At 51.7% G+C, this 15,467-nt stretch overlaps 1 protein-coding gene across 2 annotated transcripts in view; it reads right to left on the bottom strand.

The window, feature by feature from the left end:
• ALMS1 (ALMS1 centrosome and basal body associated protein) overlaps positions 1 to 15,467 on the bottom strand; it is a 29,627-nt gene that overhangs the window by 9,027 nt on the left and 5,133 nt on the right. For both annotated transcript variants that reach the window (XM_040419386.1, XM_040419388.1), the window contains exons 2-7: positions 12,313 to 12,496; positions 12,123 to 12,231; positions 9,640 to 11,566; positions 2,140 to 2,299; positions 790 to 1,944; positions 564 to 688 (exon numbers count right to left, since the gene is read on the bottom strand). In XM_040419386.1, coding sequence (XP_040275320.1) covers positions 564 to 688; positions 790 to 1,944; positions 2,140 to 2,299; positions 9,640 to 11,566; positions 12,123 to 12,231; positions 12,313 to 12,496 — 3,660 coding nt within the window. The remainder of the gene's footprint in view (positions 1 to 563; positions 689 to 789; positions 1,945 to 2,139; positions 2,300 to 9,639; positions 11,567 to 12,122; positions 12,232 to 12,312; positions 12,497 to 15,467) is intronic.

Below are 15,467 nucleotides of genomic sequence, written 5' to 3'. Positions count from 1 at the left end.
TAAGTTGTTCGAAGGAGGCTTCATATCGCACACTGTACACACAGCAAGCAGGAGGTCATGCGAAGTATAGAGCCAAATATAAGGATGGTGGCACTGCACAGGGACCATACATAAACCTCAGAATGGCCACCCTCCCACCTGAGTGACCAAGGATGGTCAGGACTAAAGAAGAAGCCAAACGGGGTGGGATAAGCCTTCCCCGTAGTTCTGATTGCTGAATCCAGGCAGGACAGGGTTGGGCGGAGGGCCTCCGGTCATGGCGAAGGCATCCAAATTAGAAAGTGCCTCCTAGTCAGGTAATTAACGGCTGGTCACAACCCTGGCACAGTCGGCTGTGCCATCATGCAGAGAAGCACAGCACACGGAGCTTACCTGCAGTCCATGTGGGTCGCTGAATCAGAAGTATGAAAATGTTACTGGAGGAAAGTGACAGCAATCTGAGCCTTGCCCCCATCCAGACTTATTGCATCCCCCAATATCTCACTCACCATCGCCCCCCGGAGCCTCATGCACTCCGCTCTAACCAGTGCTACCCCATATAAAGCAGATATAAGTATGTGCACCTTCTCTGCCTCCTTAGCCCCATCCAGCAGCTCTCTCTTGATTTCCTCTATCCGTCTTCTGTCCTCTTCGCTTAGTTCCGTGTCCGGCGTCACCGAGCGACTGGTCAGCTTCAGCTTCACTGAACCTACCAAGAAATATCAGAGTAACGTTCAGTATAAGAGGCGAGGAGCCTGTACAATGACTGTCACACAAATCCCATGTCCTACAGGATAAGCATCGTCTTACCTCGAGCTCTCCTTTCCTCCTCGTCTGCACTTTGCCTTGTTCGCACCGATGGGGCGTCGTTCCTCAAGAGGTTTGTAACTCGCGCCGCCAGGGAGTCTCCACTACTTTCGTCACTTTCAGTTTCCCTCCCTCGAACGTACCCACTTCCCGTTAGGGCTAGTGCGTTTTTCAGGCCTCCCACAGAACTTGAAACGCTGCTTAAAAGTTGTTCACTGCGCTGCACCTTCTCGGTTACATCCACAAACTCCCTTTCACCCCTGACGTTAGCAGTAGATGGCATCATCTTATTTGTGGTGGCTTTACTGCAGCCTTCTGGCTCTGACCTTCCCCACTGGCTCCGTTGACTGAAAGGTGCGGCCTGAGTGTTTCTGATTCCAATAAGTTCTCCTAAATAAGAGTTGTCTCTGACAGAAGAACTATGGACAGTGTCACTGTTCCAAGTCGTCGACAAATCTTTATTTCCCAAGTGGTCACCTGTTAGGCTGCTTTTAAATGATGAGTCCCAAGACATGTCCTTGACCTGAAGATCCAGAGGACTTGCCGATCTGCTATTCAGAGAGTCTTCTAGATTTAGGCACCTTGAAGGAGCCTCGGTGTATGGATCCCCTACTGGAGATGCTCGTTGTAAGCTAGAACTAGTCCTATCAAGACCGACATCTTCTGCTTCTGCCAAGAGTTTCCGGATCTCTTTGAGGGTTTTGGACCCAACAAACGAGTCGTTAACAGGATCTATGGTGGGAGTGTTTTGGGAGTAACCTTGTAAAGATAACACCTGCTCATGTACACTGTCATGTGAGATGGTCCCATCATATCCACCAGACTCAAACTGCTCTATCAGTTGTTTCACCCGCGCGGACTCTGTGTTCTCCTCATTCATGAACCCTTGGGACGGCGAGTTGAGATCACTGACTGGTTCAATGGCCGGAGACCTCTCTACATGGTGCACCTCCAAACCACTTCCTACACCCCGAGTCATGGTGTCATCCTGGCTGATCGGTCTATCGTCAGCAGACCCAGAGCCAAACGCAGGAGACAATTCAGTGGGTAAAGGAGATTCTGGCCCAACGTCTGATCCCATAGGAATGGATACACTGGTGGTCGAGGTGGACGAATACAGACTGGACTGGGAAATATTCACAGCACTCTGAGAGCCCCCTAACAAACGGAGAGAAAGAAATCAGTGCCGGCAGTGACTACATGTGTACATTCACCACTGCATGATACTATTGTACAGTACTTATTATATAAATACACTGAATGAGCAGGGGGTGCTAGAAGATGGGAGCTCTGCACAAGGACAAAGGCAGCTGTATTCAGGAGAAGCAATGTGATGATCTATCAATCTATTACCTTCTGAGAGCCTCATGCTCCGGCTGGGAGTCGCTGTGGATCCCTTGATTGTTCTTAGTTCTGAGGGGGAGAATTCTGGTTCTCGGATGGGTCCCTTTGGAGCAAATGGTGTCAGGATAGCAGTAGGGGACTGGTCGATACCGAGGTTCCTGAGATACGTCTAGCAAACAAAGTGACCCTGGTTACTACAAGCAGCGAGTCCACAATGAGGCCCGGAGATGGTCAGAACCATCACATCTTCTAGACATAATTTCTTACATTATCAATGGAGACATCTTTAATATTTCCAACTAAGGTGCAACTCCACCCAATCTACCCCTAAAGCTTCTCCACACTAAAAATATAAAAAAAATACTCCAGAGCTGCACTTACTATTCTGCTGGTGCAGTCACTGTGTACATACATTACTTATCCTGTACTGATCCTGAGTTACATCCTGTATTATACTCCAGAGCTGCACTCACTATTCTGCTGGTGCAGTCACTGTGTACATACATTACTTATCCTGTACTGATCCTCAGTTACAGCCTGTATTATACTCCAGAGCTGCACTCACTATTCTGCTGGTGCAGTCACTGTGTACATACATTACTTATCCTGTACTGATCCTGAGTTACATCCTGCATTATACTCCAGAGCTGCACTCACTATTCTGCTGGTGCAGTCACTGTGTACATACATTACTTATCCTGTACTGATCCTGAGTTACATCCTGTATTATACTCCAGAGCTGCACTCACTATTCTGCTGGTGCAGTCACTGTGTACATACATTACTTATCCTGTACTGATCCTCAGTTACATCCTGTATTATACTCCAGAGCTGCACTCACTATTCTGCTGGTGCAGTCACTGTGTACATACATTACTTATCCTGTACTGATCCTCAGTTACATCCTGTATTATACTCCAGAGCTGCACTCACTATTCTGCTGGTGCAGTCACTGTGTACATACATTACTTATTCTGTACTGATCCTGAGTTTTACAGTAAGACACGGAGGCTCCTATTGCTTTCTCCTTCTTTACTGTCCACCAATAGCAGCAAAGAAAAGTTTACATAACGTAACCATAGTAACATCACCCTCCCCTCACAGTCCATATAACAGACGGCTCCTCCTATAGATCCTCCTCTTTCTTTGCTGCTGCCACCAAGATAAGTGCTCATTTTGGCAGCTCCTTATACATTCTGATTGTGCATTTATTTTATTTGCTGTGATTTATGATTTTGCTTTAGCTGCATGTCTGCAGTGTGACGCTTCTCTTAACGTTTATGGTGCTGGTCATTGCTTGGGGCTAGTCCCCTGCGGCCATCGCCTCTTCTGGTATTTTGTCTTTTGGGGATCGTTCTGTTTTCCCCCTCATAGTCTCCGCTTCTTGCGGTTTACACTGTGCGCCCATATAGTTTTCTATTTATTGCTGCATCTTACCGCCATCGGCGCATCGCTTCCCGCGCTTTGCCCGGTCTTCTCCTATGGCCGCGTGATCTCGCGAGATCTCGGCGGCCATTTTGGTACACCTCTTTGCCGCTTCCCGCTGGATATCGCGAGATTGCGGCGCCCATTTTGTTTTTCATCTGGTATTATCGTCGGGCCTCGCGAGACTTCGGCGGCCCTTGTATTTTCGCCGCATCGTCCTGTGTTCCAGTCGCCTGTCGCCGGCGCTCCTCTCTAAGCGGGTGAATAACCCAGTTTTAGCTACCTTCTCCCAGCGACCCATCTATTGAGCTCCCTTCAGTATATTAGAATCTATGCATAGTTCCCCTACATTAGATAGACAGTATACTCACCTTGCCATGCCTCTAACCGATCCTACCCCTGAGGCCTCTGCTCCTTCATCCCCTGGGAGGGATGCCCAAAGTGGGGCTGACAACCAGGCAGTAGCGCTGCAGCGCTCTGTCTCGGCCGCAATTACTGCTGCAATGGACTCCATGTCCTCTGTGCTGTCGCAGACTATTGCGCAAGCACTGGCTGGTCACCCTGTTTCAGGGTCTGTGCAGCCTGCGGCTCCCACAGCTCAGCAACCTCCTATGAATAGTCCTGTGTCACAGGTACAATTGACTGGTGCGCCTCCGGCCACCCTTGAACACGCGCATAGATCGCGTAAGAGAGCCTTTCCGCGCCAGGCAGAACGGGCGCAGCCTTGGAAATGCGCTAGAGCGCAAGAATTGAGTGATTCTGACGCCGAGATCGGGTCAGATGAGGAGGCTTTTGCTGGTGCAAGTGCTGATTCTGAGGAAGAGACGCATGCGGGACCCAGTTCCCCCCTCTGCCCCACTCCTTCCACTTCTCAAGTGAAGGATTCCTCTGCTAGGGCTACGCCGGCCTCTTCCCTTGTTGACCCTTTGGGAGAGCCCATGTTTGACCCTAACGCCCTCCACCATCCCAGATCAGCGGAGTGGCTACCGACGGACCATGTTGGCAAATACTTGGAACATTGGGTCCGCGGCCCCCTTAGCAAGGAAGCGAGAAATAAGATGAAGGCTGAATGCCCTAGGCCCATTGTGCCTAACAAGGTTTGTGACACTCCTGTGGTAGATCCTAAGGTCACACAATTCCTCGCCAAGTCCGGCTGGAATCCCCGTAAGGGGTTAGACTCAGCTCTGCGTAGCTGTCAGGACAAGCTCCTGGATGTGTTTGGTCCTTTGGCCAAATTGTTTGAGATGGCTGAGAATGCCAGATCGGATGGGTCCCCTATTGACCCTGAGGAAATGAGAGGCTGGATCCAGCGTGCAATCTGCATCGCGGGCAATGCCAACTCCTCTCTAGCAATCGAGAGAAGGAAGGCAATTCTATTTAAAATAGACCAGAAACTGGCCAACCTGGCCCTTACTGAATCAGGCGCAGATGCTCAGGGTCATCTCTTTGGCGACTCCTTTATCAAGGATTTAAGCCGGTTCGTGGGAGCTTTCACTGCCCTAGATAAGGCCCAATCTTCAATTAGGAGAGTATTCCAGGGACGGGTCTCCACCAGGGCCGGCAGTATTAGGGGCCGTCTGTCCGGCCGTTCCAATTTTCAAACCCGCAACGCGGGCAGAGGCTCCTTTCATCAACGCCCCGCCTTCCAGGAACAGAGGTTTCCATCCCCGTTCTTCCCGGCCAGAGGTGGACAATGGCGTGGCAGACCCTACAGAGGAAATCAGTCTTCACGACGACATTTCGGTAAGTCCTCCCCCGATGGGGGTTTCTTTGGAGCATTGCATAGGGGGCAGACTCCTGCATTTTTCCCCTGCTTGGGCGGCAATAACATCCGACCCTTGGATTTTATCCACTGTAGAAGGCTTCCACGTGGAACTCGTGGCTTCGCCAGACCAGATTCCAACCCCCCCCACCTCCCTGCTGTCTCGCCCCGACGCCGCGCTGGTAGACCTAGAACTCACTTCCCTCTACCACAAGCGGGCGATCGAGAGGGCACCACCAGGCATGACGGGTGTCATCAGCTCTATCTTTCTGGTCCAGAAGAAAGGGGGTCAGATGCGCCCTGTTATCAATTTACGGGCTCTGAATGCGATTGTCCGCTATCGCCACTTCAAGATGGAGGGCATCCATCTACTCCGAGATCTCCTCATGCCGGGCGATTGGTTTGTAAAACTAGACCTCAAGGACGCTTACTTAACTGTACCTGTGTCCGCCCCATCCAGGGACTTACTGCGTTTCCTGTGGAGGGGAGAAATCTGGAGGTTCTCTTGCCTCCCTTTCGGCCTTTCCTCAGCACCGTGGTGCTTCACGAAACTTATGCGACCAGTGGTGGCCTGGCTCCACAGTTGTGGGGTCCGCCTCATAATATACCTGGACGACATTCTTGTCATGCACCAGTCAGCCTCGACTCTGTTGATACATCTCCGCTGGACGACGGACCTTCTATCCAGTCTAGGTTTTCTAGTCAACCACGAGAAGTCGTGCTTAGAACCATCGCAGAGGATGGAGTTTTTGGGTTTTACCGTGGATTCGGTTTCCGAATCCCTCTCTCTACCCGCAACGAAGCTGCGTTCCATACGCAAGGAACTCAGACATGCCCTGTCTATGCCTCGGCTGTCCCTACGCCATTTGGCCAGGATCATAGGTCTTCTCGCCTCATCGATCCAAGCAGTGTTTCCGGCCCCATTGCACTACAGGGCCCTTCAGCGCTTGAAGATAGCGCATCTCCGCTCTGGCGCTGCGTTCGCAGACACTCTGATCCTGGACCCGGAATCTCGGGAAGAGATCGCTTGGTGGATCGACAACCTGGAAGCATGGAACGGCAAAGCGATATTCGGTTTACAACCCGATTTCACTGTCGAGTCGGACGCCAGCCTTCACGGTTGGGGTGCCCACTGCAACGGGATCTCAACGGGTGGCCGGTGGTCCGCAGAAGAGGCACGACTTCATATCAACGCGTTGGAACTTCTTGCCGGTTCCTTTGCCATTCGGAGTTTCACCAACGGGATGGCTCGGGCGTGCATTCGTTTGAGGATGGACAATGTGTCTGCAGTGCGTTACATCAACCGGTTGGGAGGTACGCGCTCGGCTACCTTGGCTCGGTTAGCGAAAGATTTCTGGGCCTTTTGTCTCTCCAGGGAGGTCATGGTTCAAGCGGAATACCTCCCGGGACTCCACAACAGTCGGGCGGATTGGGGCTCTCGCTACCTTACGGACAGCAGAGACATTTTCAGAGTTATCCAGGAATTGGGGTCCTTTTGCTATAGACCTATTTGCCTCACGTCTGAACACCCAGCTTCCACGGTTTTTCAGCTGGCGCCCGGATCCGGCGGCAGAGGCAGTGGACGCGTTCCTTCAATCCTGGTCCGGTCCGCTGATGTATGCATTCCAGCCATTTGCTATGATCCCGAGGATGATGTTACATGTTCGTCGTCATCTGGCCGAATTGGTAGTGGTGGTCCCCTTCTGGGGGACTCAGGCTTGGTTTCCGTCACTACTGGGTCTCCTGATAGATGTGCCGTTTCTTCTCCCGAATCGGATGGATCTCCTCCAGGACCCTCGAGGATTACACCACCCGCTCCTGTTGGACGGATCCCTACGTCTGATAGCCTGCCGGATCTCAGGACGCCTGGAGAAATCGGTGATATTTCAGAGGCAACTAGACGCCTTTTGGACAACGCATGGGCTCCCGGCACCAGAAAATCTTATCGGGCAGCCTGGCGATCTTGGTCTAGTTGGTGCGTGGAACGGGACTTGGATCCCGTTTCGGCCCCTGTGACCCATCTTTTAGACTTTCTTACCTCCCTGTTCGAAGCGGGCAAGGCTTATCGGACAATTAATTTGTTCAGATCCGCGTTTGCTTCGCGGTTCACGCATGTCTCGTCCTCCCCGTCCTCGCTTTACCACGACTTGGGACGTGTCTTTGGTTTTGTCCTTTTTATCCAACTGGCCAGGTAACCCGGATCTCACCTTACGGCAGTTGTCGGCCAAATTAGTGGTTCTTTTTTGCCTGATATCCTGTAAGCGGGTCTCAGATGTTCGGGCGCTTGATCACGACGCCAGATCATTTACTCCGGAAGGGGTCACCTTCAATATATCCAGACGTACTAAGACCAACATTAGGTCGGTCTCTTACCCATCGTTTCCAGCCTCGCCGGTTCTTTGTCCGGTGGCTTGTTTGAAGGAGTATGAATCCCGGACGCGTACTTACCGGTTGTCTTCGGTTCCTCAGCTTTTCTTGTCCATTCGACATCCGTTTGGTCCTGTGTCCAGCCCTACTTTGGCGCACTGGATGAAGTGGATTATGTCGTTAGCAGGAATTGATACTTCCATATTTACAGCTCATTCCGCTAGAGGCGCATCAGCTACCGCCTTGGCTGTTTCGGGGGCACGTTTGGAGGATATTCTACGTCTTGCGGACTGGTCTTCGGCATCGACATTCAGGGAGTATTATTTTAGACCGCCTCCACATTTGTTTTCTGCTGTGATTGCTCAACTTTAAACTTAGCAATAGGAGCCTCCGTGTCTTGCTGTAAAACTAGGTGATTTTCCTAGTCTATGACGGAAAGTCATGGTTTTATTAAAGACACGGAGGCGAGTATTGCCCACCCTGGGATTCCCTCCCTTACAATGTATTTTCGGTGGTTTTCACTCTGATTTGCATGCTTTGTCTGCATAGTCGGCTTAAGATGTTTATGTTGGCAGGATCGCGTATGACTGGCGATGTATTCTTCTGCCCATTGCTTAATTTGTTTATCACTTTCAGGAGGAAGTTGATTCGCTACGGGCTTCAATTGCTCTGCTCCAGTTATAGCCATGTTGGCTTTCAAGGAAGAAAGGTTCCAGTGATCTCAGCTGATGATGTTCGTTCGGATGTTCCGGTGGTTCCATGCTGGTCGTTTTCCCGATTCAAGGTTCCGGTTTCGTGTTCGGTGGTTCCGGTCATGGTGTCAGGCTCGTAAAGAAAGAGGAGGATCTATAGGAGGAGCCATCTGTTATATGGACTGTGAGGGGAGGGTGATGTTACTATGGTTACGTAATGTTATGTAAATTTTTTCTTTGCTGCTGTGTGGTGGACAGTAAAGAAGGAGATAGCAATACTCGCCTCCGTGTCTTTAATAAAGCCATGACTTTCCGTCATAGACTAGGAAAATCACCTAGTTACATCCTGTATTATACTCCAGAGCTGCACTCACTATTCTGCTGGTGCAGTCACTGTGTACATACATTACTTATCCTGTACTGATCCTGGGTTACATCCTGTATTATACTCCAGAGCTGCACTCACTATTCTGCTGGTGGAGTCACTGTGTACATACATTACTTATCCTGTACTGATCCTGAGTTACATCCTGTATTATACTCCAGAGCTGCACTCACTATTCTGCTGGTGCAGTCACTGTGTATATACATTACTTATCCTGTACTGATCCTGAGTTACATCCAGGATTATACTCCAGAGCTGCACTCACTATTCTGCTGGTGGAGTCACTGTGTACATACATTACTCATCCTGTACTGATCCCGAGTTACATCCTGTATTATACTCCAGAGCTGCACTCACTATTCTGCTGGTGCAGTCACTGTGTACATACATTACTTATCCTGTACTGATCCTGAGTTACATCCAGTATTATACTCCAGAGCTGCACTCACTATTCTGCTGGTGCAGTCACTGTGTACATACATTACTAATCCTGTACTGATCCTGAGTTACATCCTGTATTATACTCCAGAGCTGCACTCACTATTCTGCTGGTGCAGTCACTGTGTACATATATTACTTATCCTGTACTGATCCTCAGTTACATCCTGTATTATACTCCAGAGCTGCACTCACTATTCTGCTGGTGCAGTCACTGTGTACATACATTACTAATCCTGTACTGATCCTGAGTTACATTCTGTATTATACTCCAGAGCTGCACTCACTATTCTGCTGGTGCAGTCACTGTGTACATACATTACTTATCCTGTATTATTACAGACCAGCTCTTTTTCCCTCAGTGTAACACCATGTAACAAGTATGGCAGAGCTGTGGTCACCTACCTATGAGGAGGAGAGTACCAATTTATACGACTTACAGGTATTCGTTCTTCTATGTCGAGCTCCTCCTTCCCAGAAGTCTCTTCAGTTGGTGACCAATCATTGCCTTCTCCACCAGTCAGGTGATGCTTTGCAGAAGTCAGAGATCCCTTCCCCTTGTTACTGGAATGTGAGCTATCGGCATATTCTTGATCAGAGGAGACATCACTGAATCGATCCATTGTTACAAAGTTACGACTCAGATTCCCCGATCCATCACACATCTTTTCTTGTCCACCATGTGACTTTTTCTTAAATTCAGAAGTTGTTTGAGCAGCAGAAAGGTCACGGCCTCTGACACCTGCATCACTAGTGTTTTTTTGGACAGGCTTACTAGAGTTAACCACAGTGGAGGAGGAACCTCTCAACGAGACATGCGACTGTGATGTTTCGGACTTGGGTGTCTCATGTAACTCTGCTTCGGTTTGATCTCTTCCAGGTAGCACAGAGTTGTAAGACTGAGACCTGGCGATTTGGGAGATGGTGGGCGAGTCTCTCTCGGCCACACTCAGATTGGTCATAGAGGACGTGGCTTTGACTGTGGCAGAGGGCCCTTTGTTCAGGGTTGTGGCACTGGTCTGCCTGGAGAACATGCGGTTCAAGGAATCGGCCACAGCATTATATGCTAACTTTTTAGGAGACACGCCAGTTAAACCACGAAGAACCAAGGCATCAAATGTCTGGTTTGTATTCCAAGCTCCAACCTTCTCAATATAATTGAGACTCGGCAGAGACTGAATTCTCCGTCTTTGTGGAGACAGTGATCTCTGAGAGTCACTGCTCTCTGGGTATCCTTGGCTGCTCTGGATAGACTGGGGCACTGCAGAAGGAGCTGCTTTGTGGGCTGAAGACTCTGTGGAAGGCTCCTCATTTAACGACATATCAGAACCGGTCAGCTTGGCCTTGATTTGCTGTATTCGACCCGACAGTGGTTTCCGGTTCATTGTAAATGTGCCGGGCGTCGACTGAGAGACAGGATGAGGCAATCTGCCAATGAATGAAGCCTCATCTACCGGAGTGTTTCCTGTGTGCGACATCTCTGTATCTTTATGTCCACGTTCTATACTACAACGAGATAACCTACTCAACTCTTCCTTCAAGTGGTCTTCCACCACTGTCTCATCCACCTTGTTGGGTGGTTCAGAAGGGGTTTTGTTGAGCACAGGTGTACTTTCGGGACCAATGGACTCTTTCTCGCTCTTGGTACCCTCTGACGTCTTCCTTTCCTGGTATCGTTGCTGGATTTCGGAGCAGAGCTGCTTGTGGAGAGCATCTCTCACTGGCTGAAATGACTGTTGCCTCATCTGTCGCAGAGTAATCCCACTGGGATCTTCAGTTTCTCTTTCAATATCCTTTACAAAATCTATTTGACTTGAGTCTCTAAATGACTCTTCTAAAGACTGGTTGCAAGTAGTCCCAGGATCCTGGATGTTGAGGTTCTGATGTTCTAGATCAGGTTCCTGTTTCGTCCTTTGAATGTTCTCTGAACCTCCAGCAGAGGATGACTTTGAAGAACGTCTAGAGGACCTTCCACTGCTACTTGACATACTAACTTCTTTCTCCAGCAGTTGCATCAACACAGGGGCAGGGACACTGCTGCTTAAAAAGGCCCCATCTTCACTTCCCAGATCCTTGCTCATCTCATCCACTTTAGGTTGAATAACATCATCAGATAATGTCAGTTTTATGACTTCTGATTCCAGTTCATTGCCTCGATCATCTTTTTCACCATGGCTTAAAGACAATGGGTGAAGCCCACCACCATCTCCATTGTCATCCAGGGTTGTCCTCAAGTAATGCTGCGACAGACAGATGCTCACTTCCTCCTGTTCTATGGTTATTTCTTTACTGGCCAGCTCCACAGCATCACTCATCTGAAGCAACTTTGATGGAGGTCCAGGGAACTCTGACATGTCCAAGGAAGCTCTGGGGGTGATAAAAGAATAAGGGTCACATAAACCCAGAGAACGTCAGTGGATGATCAATCATCTACAAATCCATCGTGGATCATTTCTGGATATGAGTATGTGATTTTTCGTGTCCTACGTATGTCAAAGGCAGCTTTTATTTCATGCTCAATAAGACAAAATGTCTCTTGGTATCAGAGAACCCCAGATATGGTTCTACTCACCCACCCAATCTCTAAATGACCTTCTGCTATGCACAGTACGGTCCCCAACTCTGGGACCTTCAAATATGAAGGGACTGGGGGGCCCCATGACCACCATTTGTCAATTCCTAGCACTCATTTTCCCTATGGAGTTTGTGAAGAGGTAGCCATGCTTCCATTCACTGTCTATGGGACTAATGGAGATATCCGAGAACTGAACTCGGTCCTACAGACAGTGAACACATCGGTGGTCACACATGGGCCCTACTTCTCCATTCACACAGGGGACTCAGGGTCCATCTCTTGTGATCAGTGGAGGTCCCAGCGATTGGACCAATTCTGACATTCTGTTTGGTGGAGAAAGAACGGTACCTTAGAGGAGCAAAGTCGTCCCCAACTGTCTTCTGGAACAAAGTGTCTCCTGAGGTGGAGAGGGTGGTGAGGAGCGGAAGGCAGGGAGACAGGCGACTGTCCTGGATCTCTATCATAGAAACACATAACAACCATCAGCATCCACATCTACTTACTCCTGAGGACAGAGCGCCATGTAACCTCCACATACCCAGCCGCACAGAGTCCATCCGTCCAGCAGAGAAGTCTTTCCTCATCTCCGCCTCCGACAGCAGAGTGCCCTCCTCCACACTGGGGAAGTCTGTGTGCTCACCGTGGGCAGCCGTCTCACCGAGCGTGGGCATGGCGATGCTGGCATCTTCCTCTGCTGGAAGCTGGTACCACGACTCAGCCGCCTGGATGACAGAGATTCAACTCATCAGTCGACATATATAGGTAGACACTATAGAGGGCGTCATATCTGGGGCCCCTAAGGCCAGATAAAAGGCACCCACCCCCGATGTTATAGGTACCTGAGCCCCAAGAATACAGAGATCGGTGGGGGCGTCACTGGGGACCTCCTTCAACACAGCAGCCAGTTTAGGTAAGTTCATAAAGGCCCAGGAACCTGTATTGCAAAATAATTCTCTTTGAGTGCGCAGAATTATTTCCTGTACAGGTTCCCGGGTGGCGCTCTGGACCAATCTGACTAGTCACCATAGCAACCAATCAGACTCCAGCCTGAATGCTTCCAGTGATCTGATTGGTTGCTCTGGTAAACTCCTCTTCTTTCATAAATGAGGCCTACTGGGTGTCTGTCACCCATAGCAACCAATCAGAAAACCGCACAGAGAACTGACAACTGGGATGCGATTGGTTGCTAGGGGTAACAGCGCCCTTTTCTTCCCCTGAGGCGGGATGTTCTGCAGGCGCAGGATGACGCACCCGTCCTATTATGTACTGCCCACAACTGTGACACCAGTAATGTTCTGGGAGGACAGGACGCTCCGGAAGTAGCGCCATTCACGTCTCCGCTACCTCTTATGTAAACACCTAAAGACAAATGAAGTGACGCCAACTCCGCTCCCTGCGTCAGAGAAACGCGGTTTTTATTTAAGAAAATAAAAAAAAATAACATCTTTTTTTGTTGCTGTTTGAATGAAGTGCCCTACAAACAGCGTGGCGGGTGTCAGAGCCGCGTGCGCCTATTTATAGCAGCTCGTTAGCGGCGGCAGCGGCGCAGCACGGCTTTTGTTCTTCATGTGTGACATAACCGAGCAGAAAAAAACGGATCAAATCTATAACTGAGAAGGAGACAGCGAGGCCAATGAGTCATGAGGGGGAGAATGGCGCCACAGCCGCCGGCACCGCACGTAACTAACAGGATGCTCAGAGAAATATCACCCCGTCCATCACCACATGCCACACCGGCCCGCACCGTCTGCCAAGCGCTGCCACACCGCCTGCCAAGCGCTGCCACACCGCCAACACCGTCTGCCAAGCGCTGCCACAACGCCTGCACCGTCTGCCAAGCGCTGCCACACCGCCAACACAGTCTGCCAAGCGCTGCCACACCGCCAATACCGTCTGCCAAGCGCTGCCACAACGCCTGCACCGTCTGCCAAGCGCTGCCACACCGCCAACACAGTCTGCCAAGCGCTGCCACACCGCCAACACAGTCTGCCAAGCGCTGCCACACCGGCCCGCACAGTCTGCCAAGCGCTGCCACACCGGCCCGCACCGTCTGCCAAGTGCTGCCACACCGCCTGCACCGTCTGCCAAGCGCTGCCACACCGCCTGCACCGTCTGCCAAGCGCTGCCACACCGCCTGCACTGTCTGCCAAGCGCTGCCACACCGCCAACACAGTCTGCCAAGCGCTGCCACACCGCCAACACAGTCTGCCAAGCGCTGCCACACCGCCAACACCGTCTGCCAAGCGCTGCCACACCGGCCGGCACCGTCTGCCAAGCGCTGCCACACCGCCTGCACTGTCTGCCAAGCGCTGCCACACCGGCCCGCACCGTCTGCCAAGTGCTGCCAGACCGCCTGCACCGTCTGCCAAGCGCTGCCACACCGCCAACACCGTCTGCCAAGTGCTGCCACACCGGCCCGCACCGTCTGCCAAGTGCTGCCACACCGCCTGCCAAGCGCTGCCACACCGCCAACACAGTCTGCCAAGCGCTGCCACACCGGCCGGCACCGTCTGCCAAGCGCTGCCACACCGCCAACACTGTCTGCCAAGCGCTGCCATACCGCCAACACCGTCTGCCAAGCGCTGCCACACCGCCAACACCGTCTGCCAAGCGCTGCCACACCGGCCGGCACCGTCTGCCAAGCGCTGCCACACCGGCCGGCACCGTCTGCCAAGCGCTGCCACACCGGCCGGCACCGTCTGCCAAGCGCTGCCACACCGGCCGGCACCGTCTGCCAAGCGCTGCCACACCGCCAACACCGTCTGCCAAGCGCTGCCACACCGCCAACACCGTCTGCCAAGCGCTGCCACACCGCCAACACCGTCTGCCAAGCGCTGCCACACCGCCAACACCGTCTGCCAAGCGCTGCCACACCGCCAACACCGTCTGCCAAGCGCTGCCACACCGCCAACACAGTCTGCCAAGCGCTGCCACACCGGCCCGCACCGTCTGCCAAGCGCTGCCACACCGGCCCGCACCGTCTGCCAAGCGCTGCCACACCGGCCCGCACCGTCTGCCAAGCGCTGCCACACCGCCAACACCCTCAAGCGCTGCCACACCGACCCGCACCGTCTGTCAAGCGCTGCCACACCGCCAACACCCTCAAGCCCTGCCACACCGGCCGCACCGTCTGTCAAGCCCTGCCACACCGCCAACACCCTCAAGCACTGCCACACCGGCCCACACAGTCTGCCAAGCGCTGCCACACCGGCCCGCACCCTCAAGCGCTGCCACACCGGCCCGCACCCTCAAGCGCTGCCACGACAATCCCACAAACAGGGCTGCGAAAGGGGAGGGACTTGAAAAGTGGGCGTTCCCAACTTCTATATGAAGTCTGAGAGGTTGTCACAGCCCCGCCCCCTGCTGATGACATCACTGATATAATGACATGAGAGCCACACACCTGACACTACAGAGTAACATCTATTCTTCTATTACTGTTGACAACCTGCCTGTATATCATGTCTCAGGGGTTGTCACGGCCCCGCCCCCCTGCTGATGACATCACTGATATAATGACATGAGATCTACACCTTATGGTACAGTATACATCTGGGTGAACACGCTGCGGTTGCTGAGATACGGGCTGCGCAGATGGCGCCCCCGCTGGGAGTCCCCCTTGTCCTTGGCTCATCATTAGGAAATCCCTGCTGGCTAATTACCAAGAAAAAGAAGCAAAAACACCAGCCACCA

The sequence above is a fragment of the Bufo bufo genome, chromosome 2 (genome assembly GCF_905171765.1).
Source record: "Bufo bufo chromosome 2, aBufBuf1.1, whole genome shotgun sequence".
NCBI classification, from domain to species: Eukaryota; Metazoa; Chordata; class Amphibia; order Anura; family Bufonidae; genus Bufo; species Bufo bufo.
This window is presented reverse-complemented; position numbering and strand designations above follow the sequence as displayed.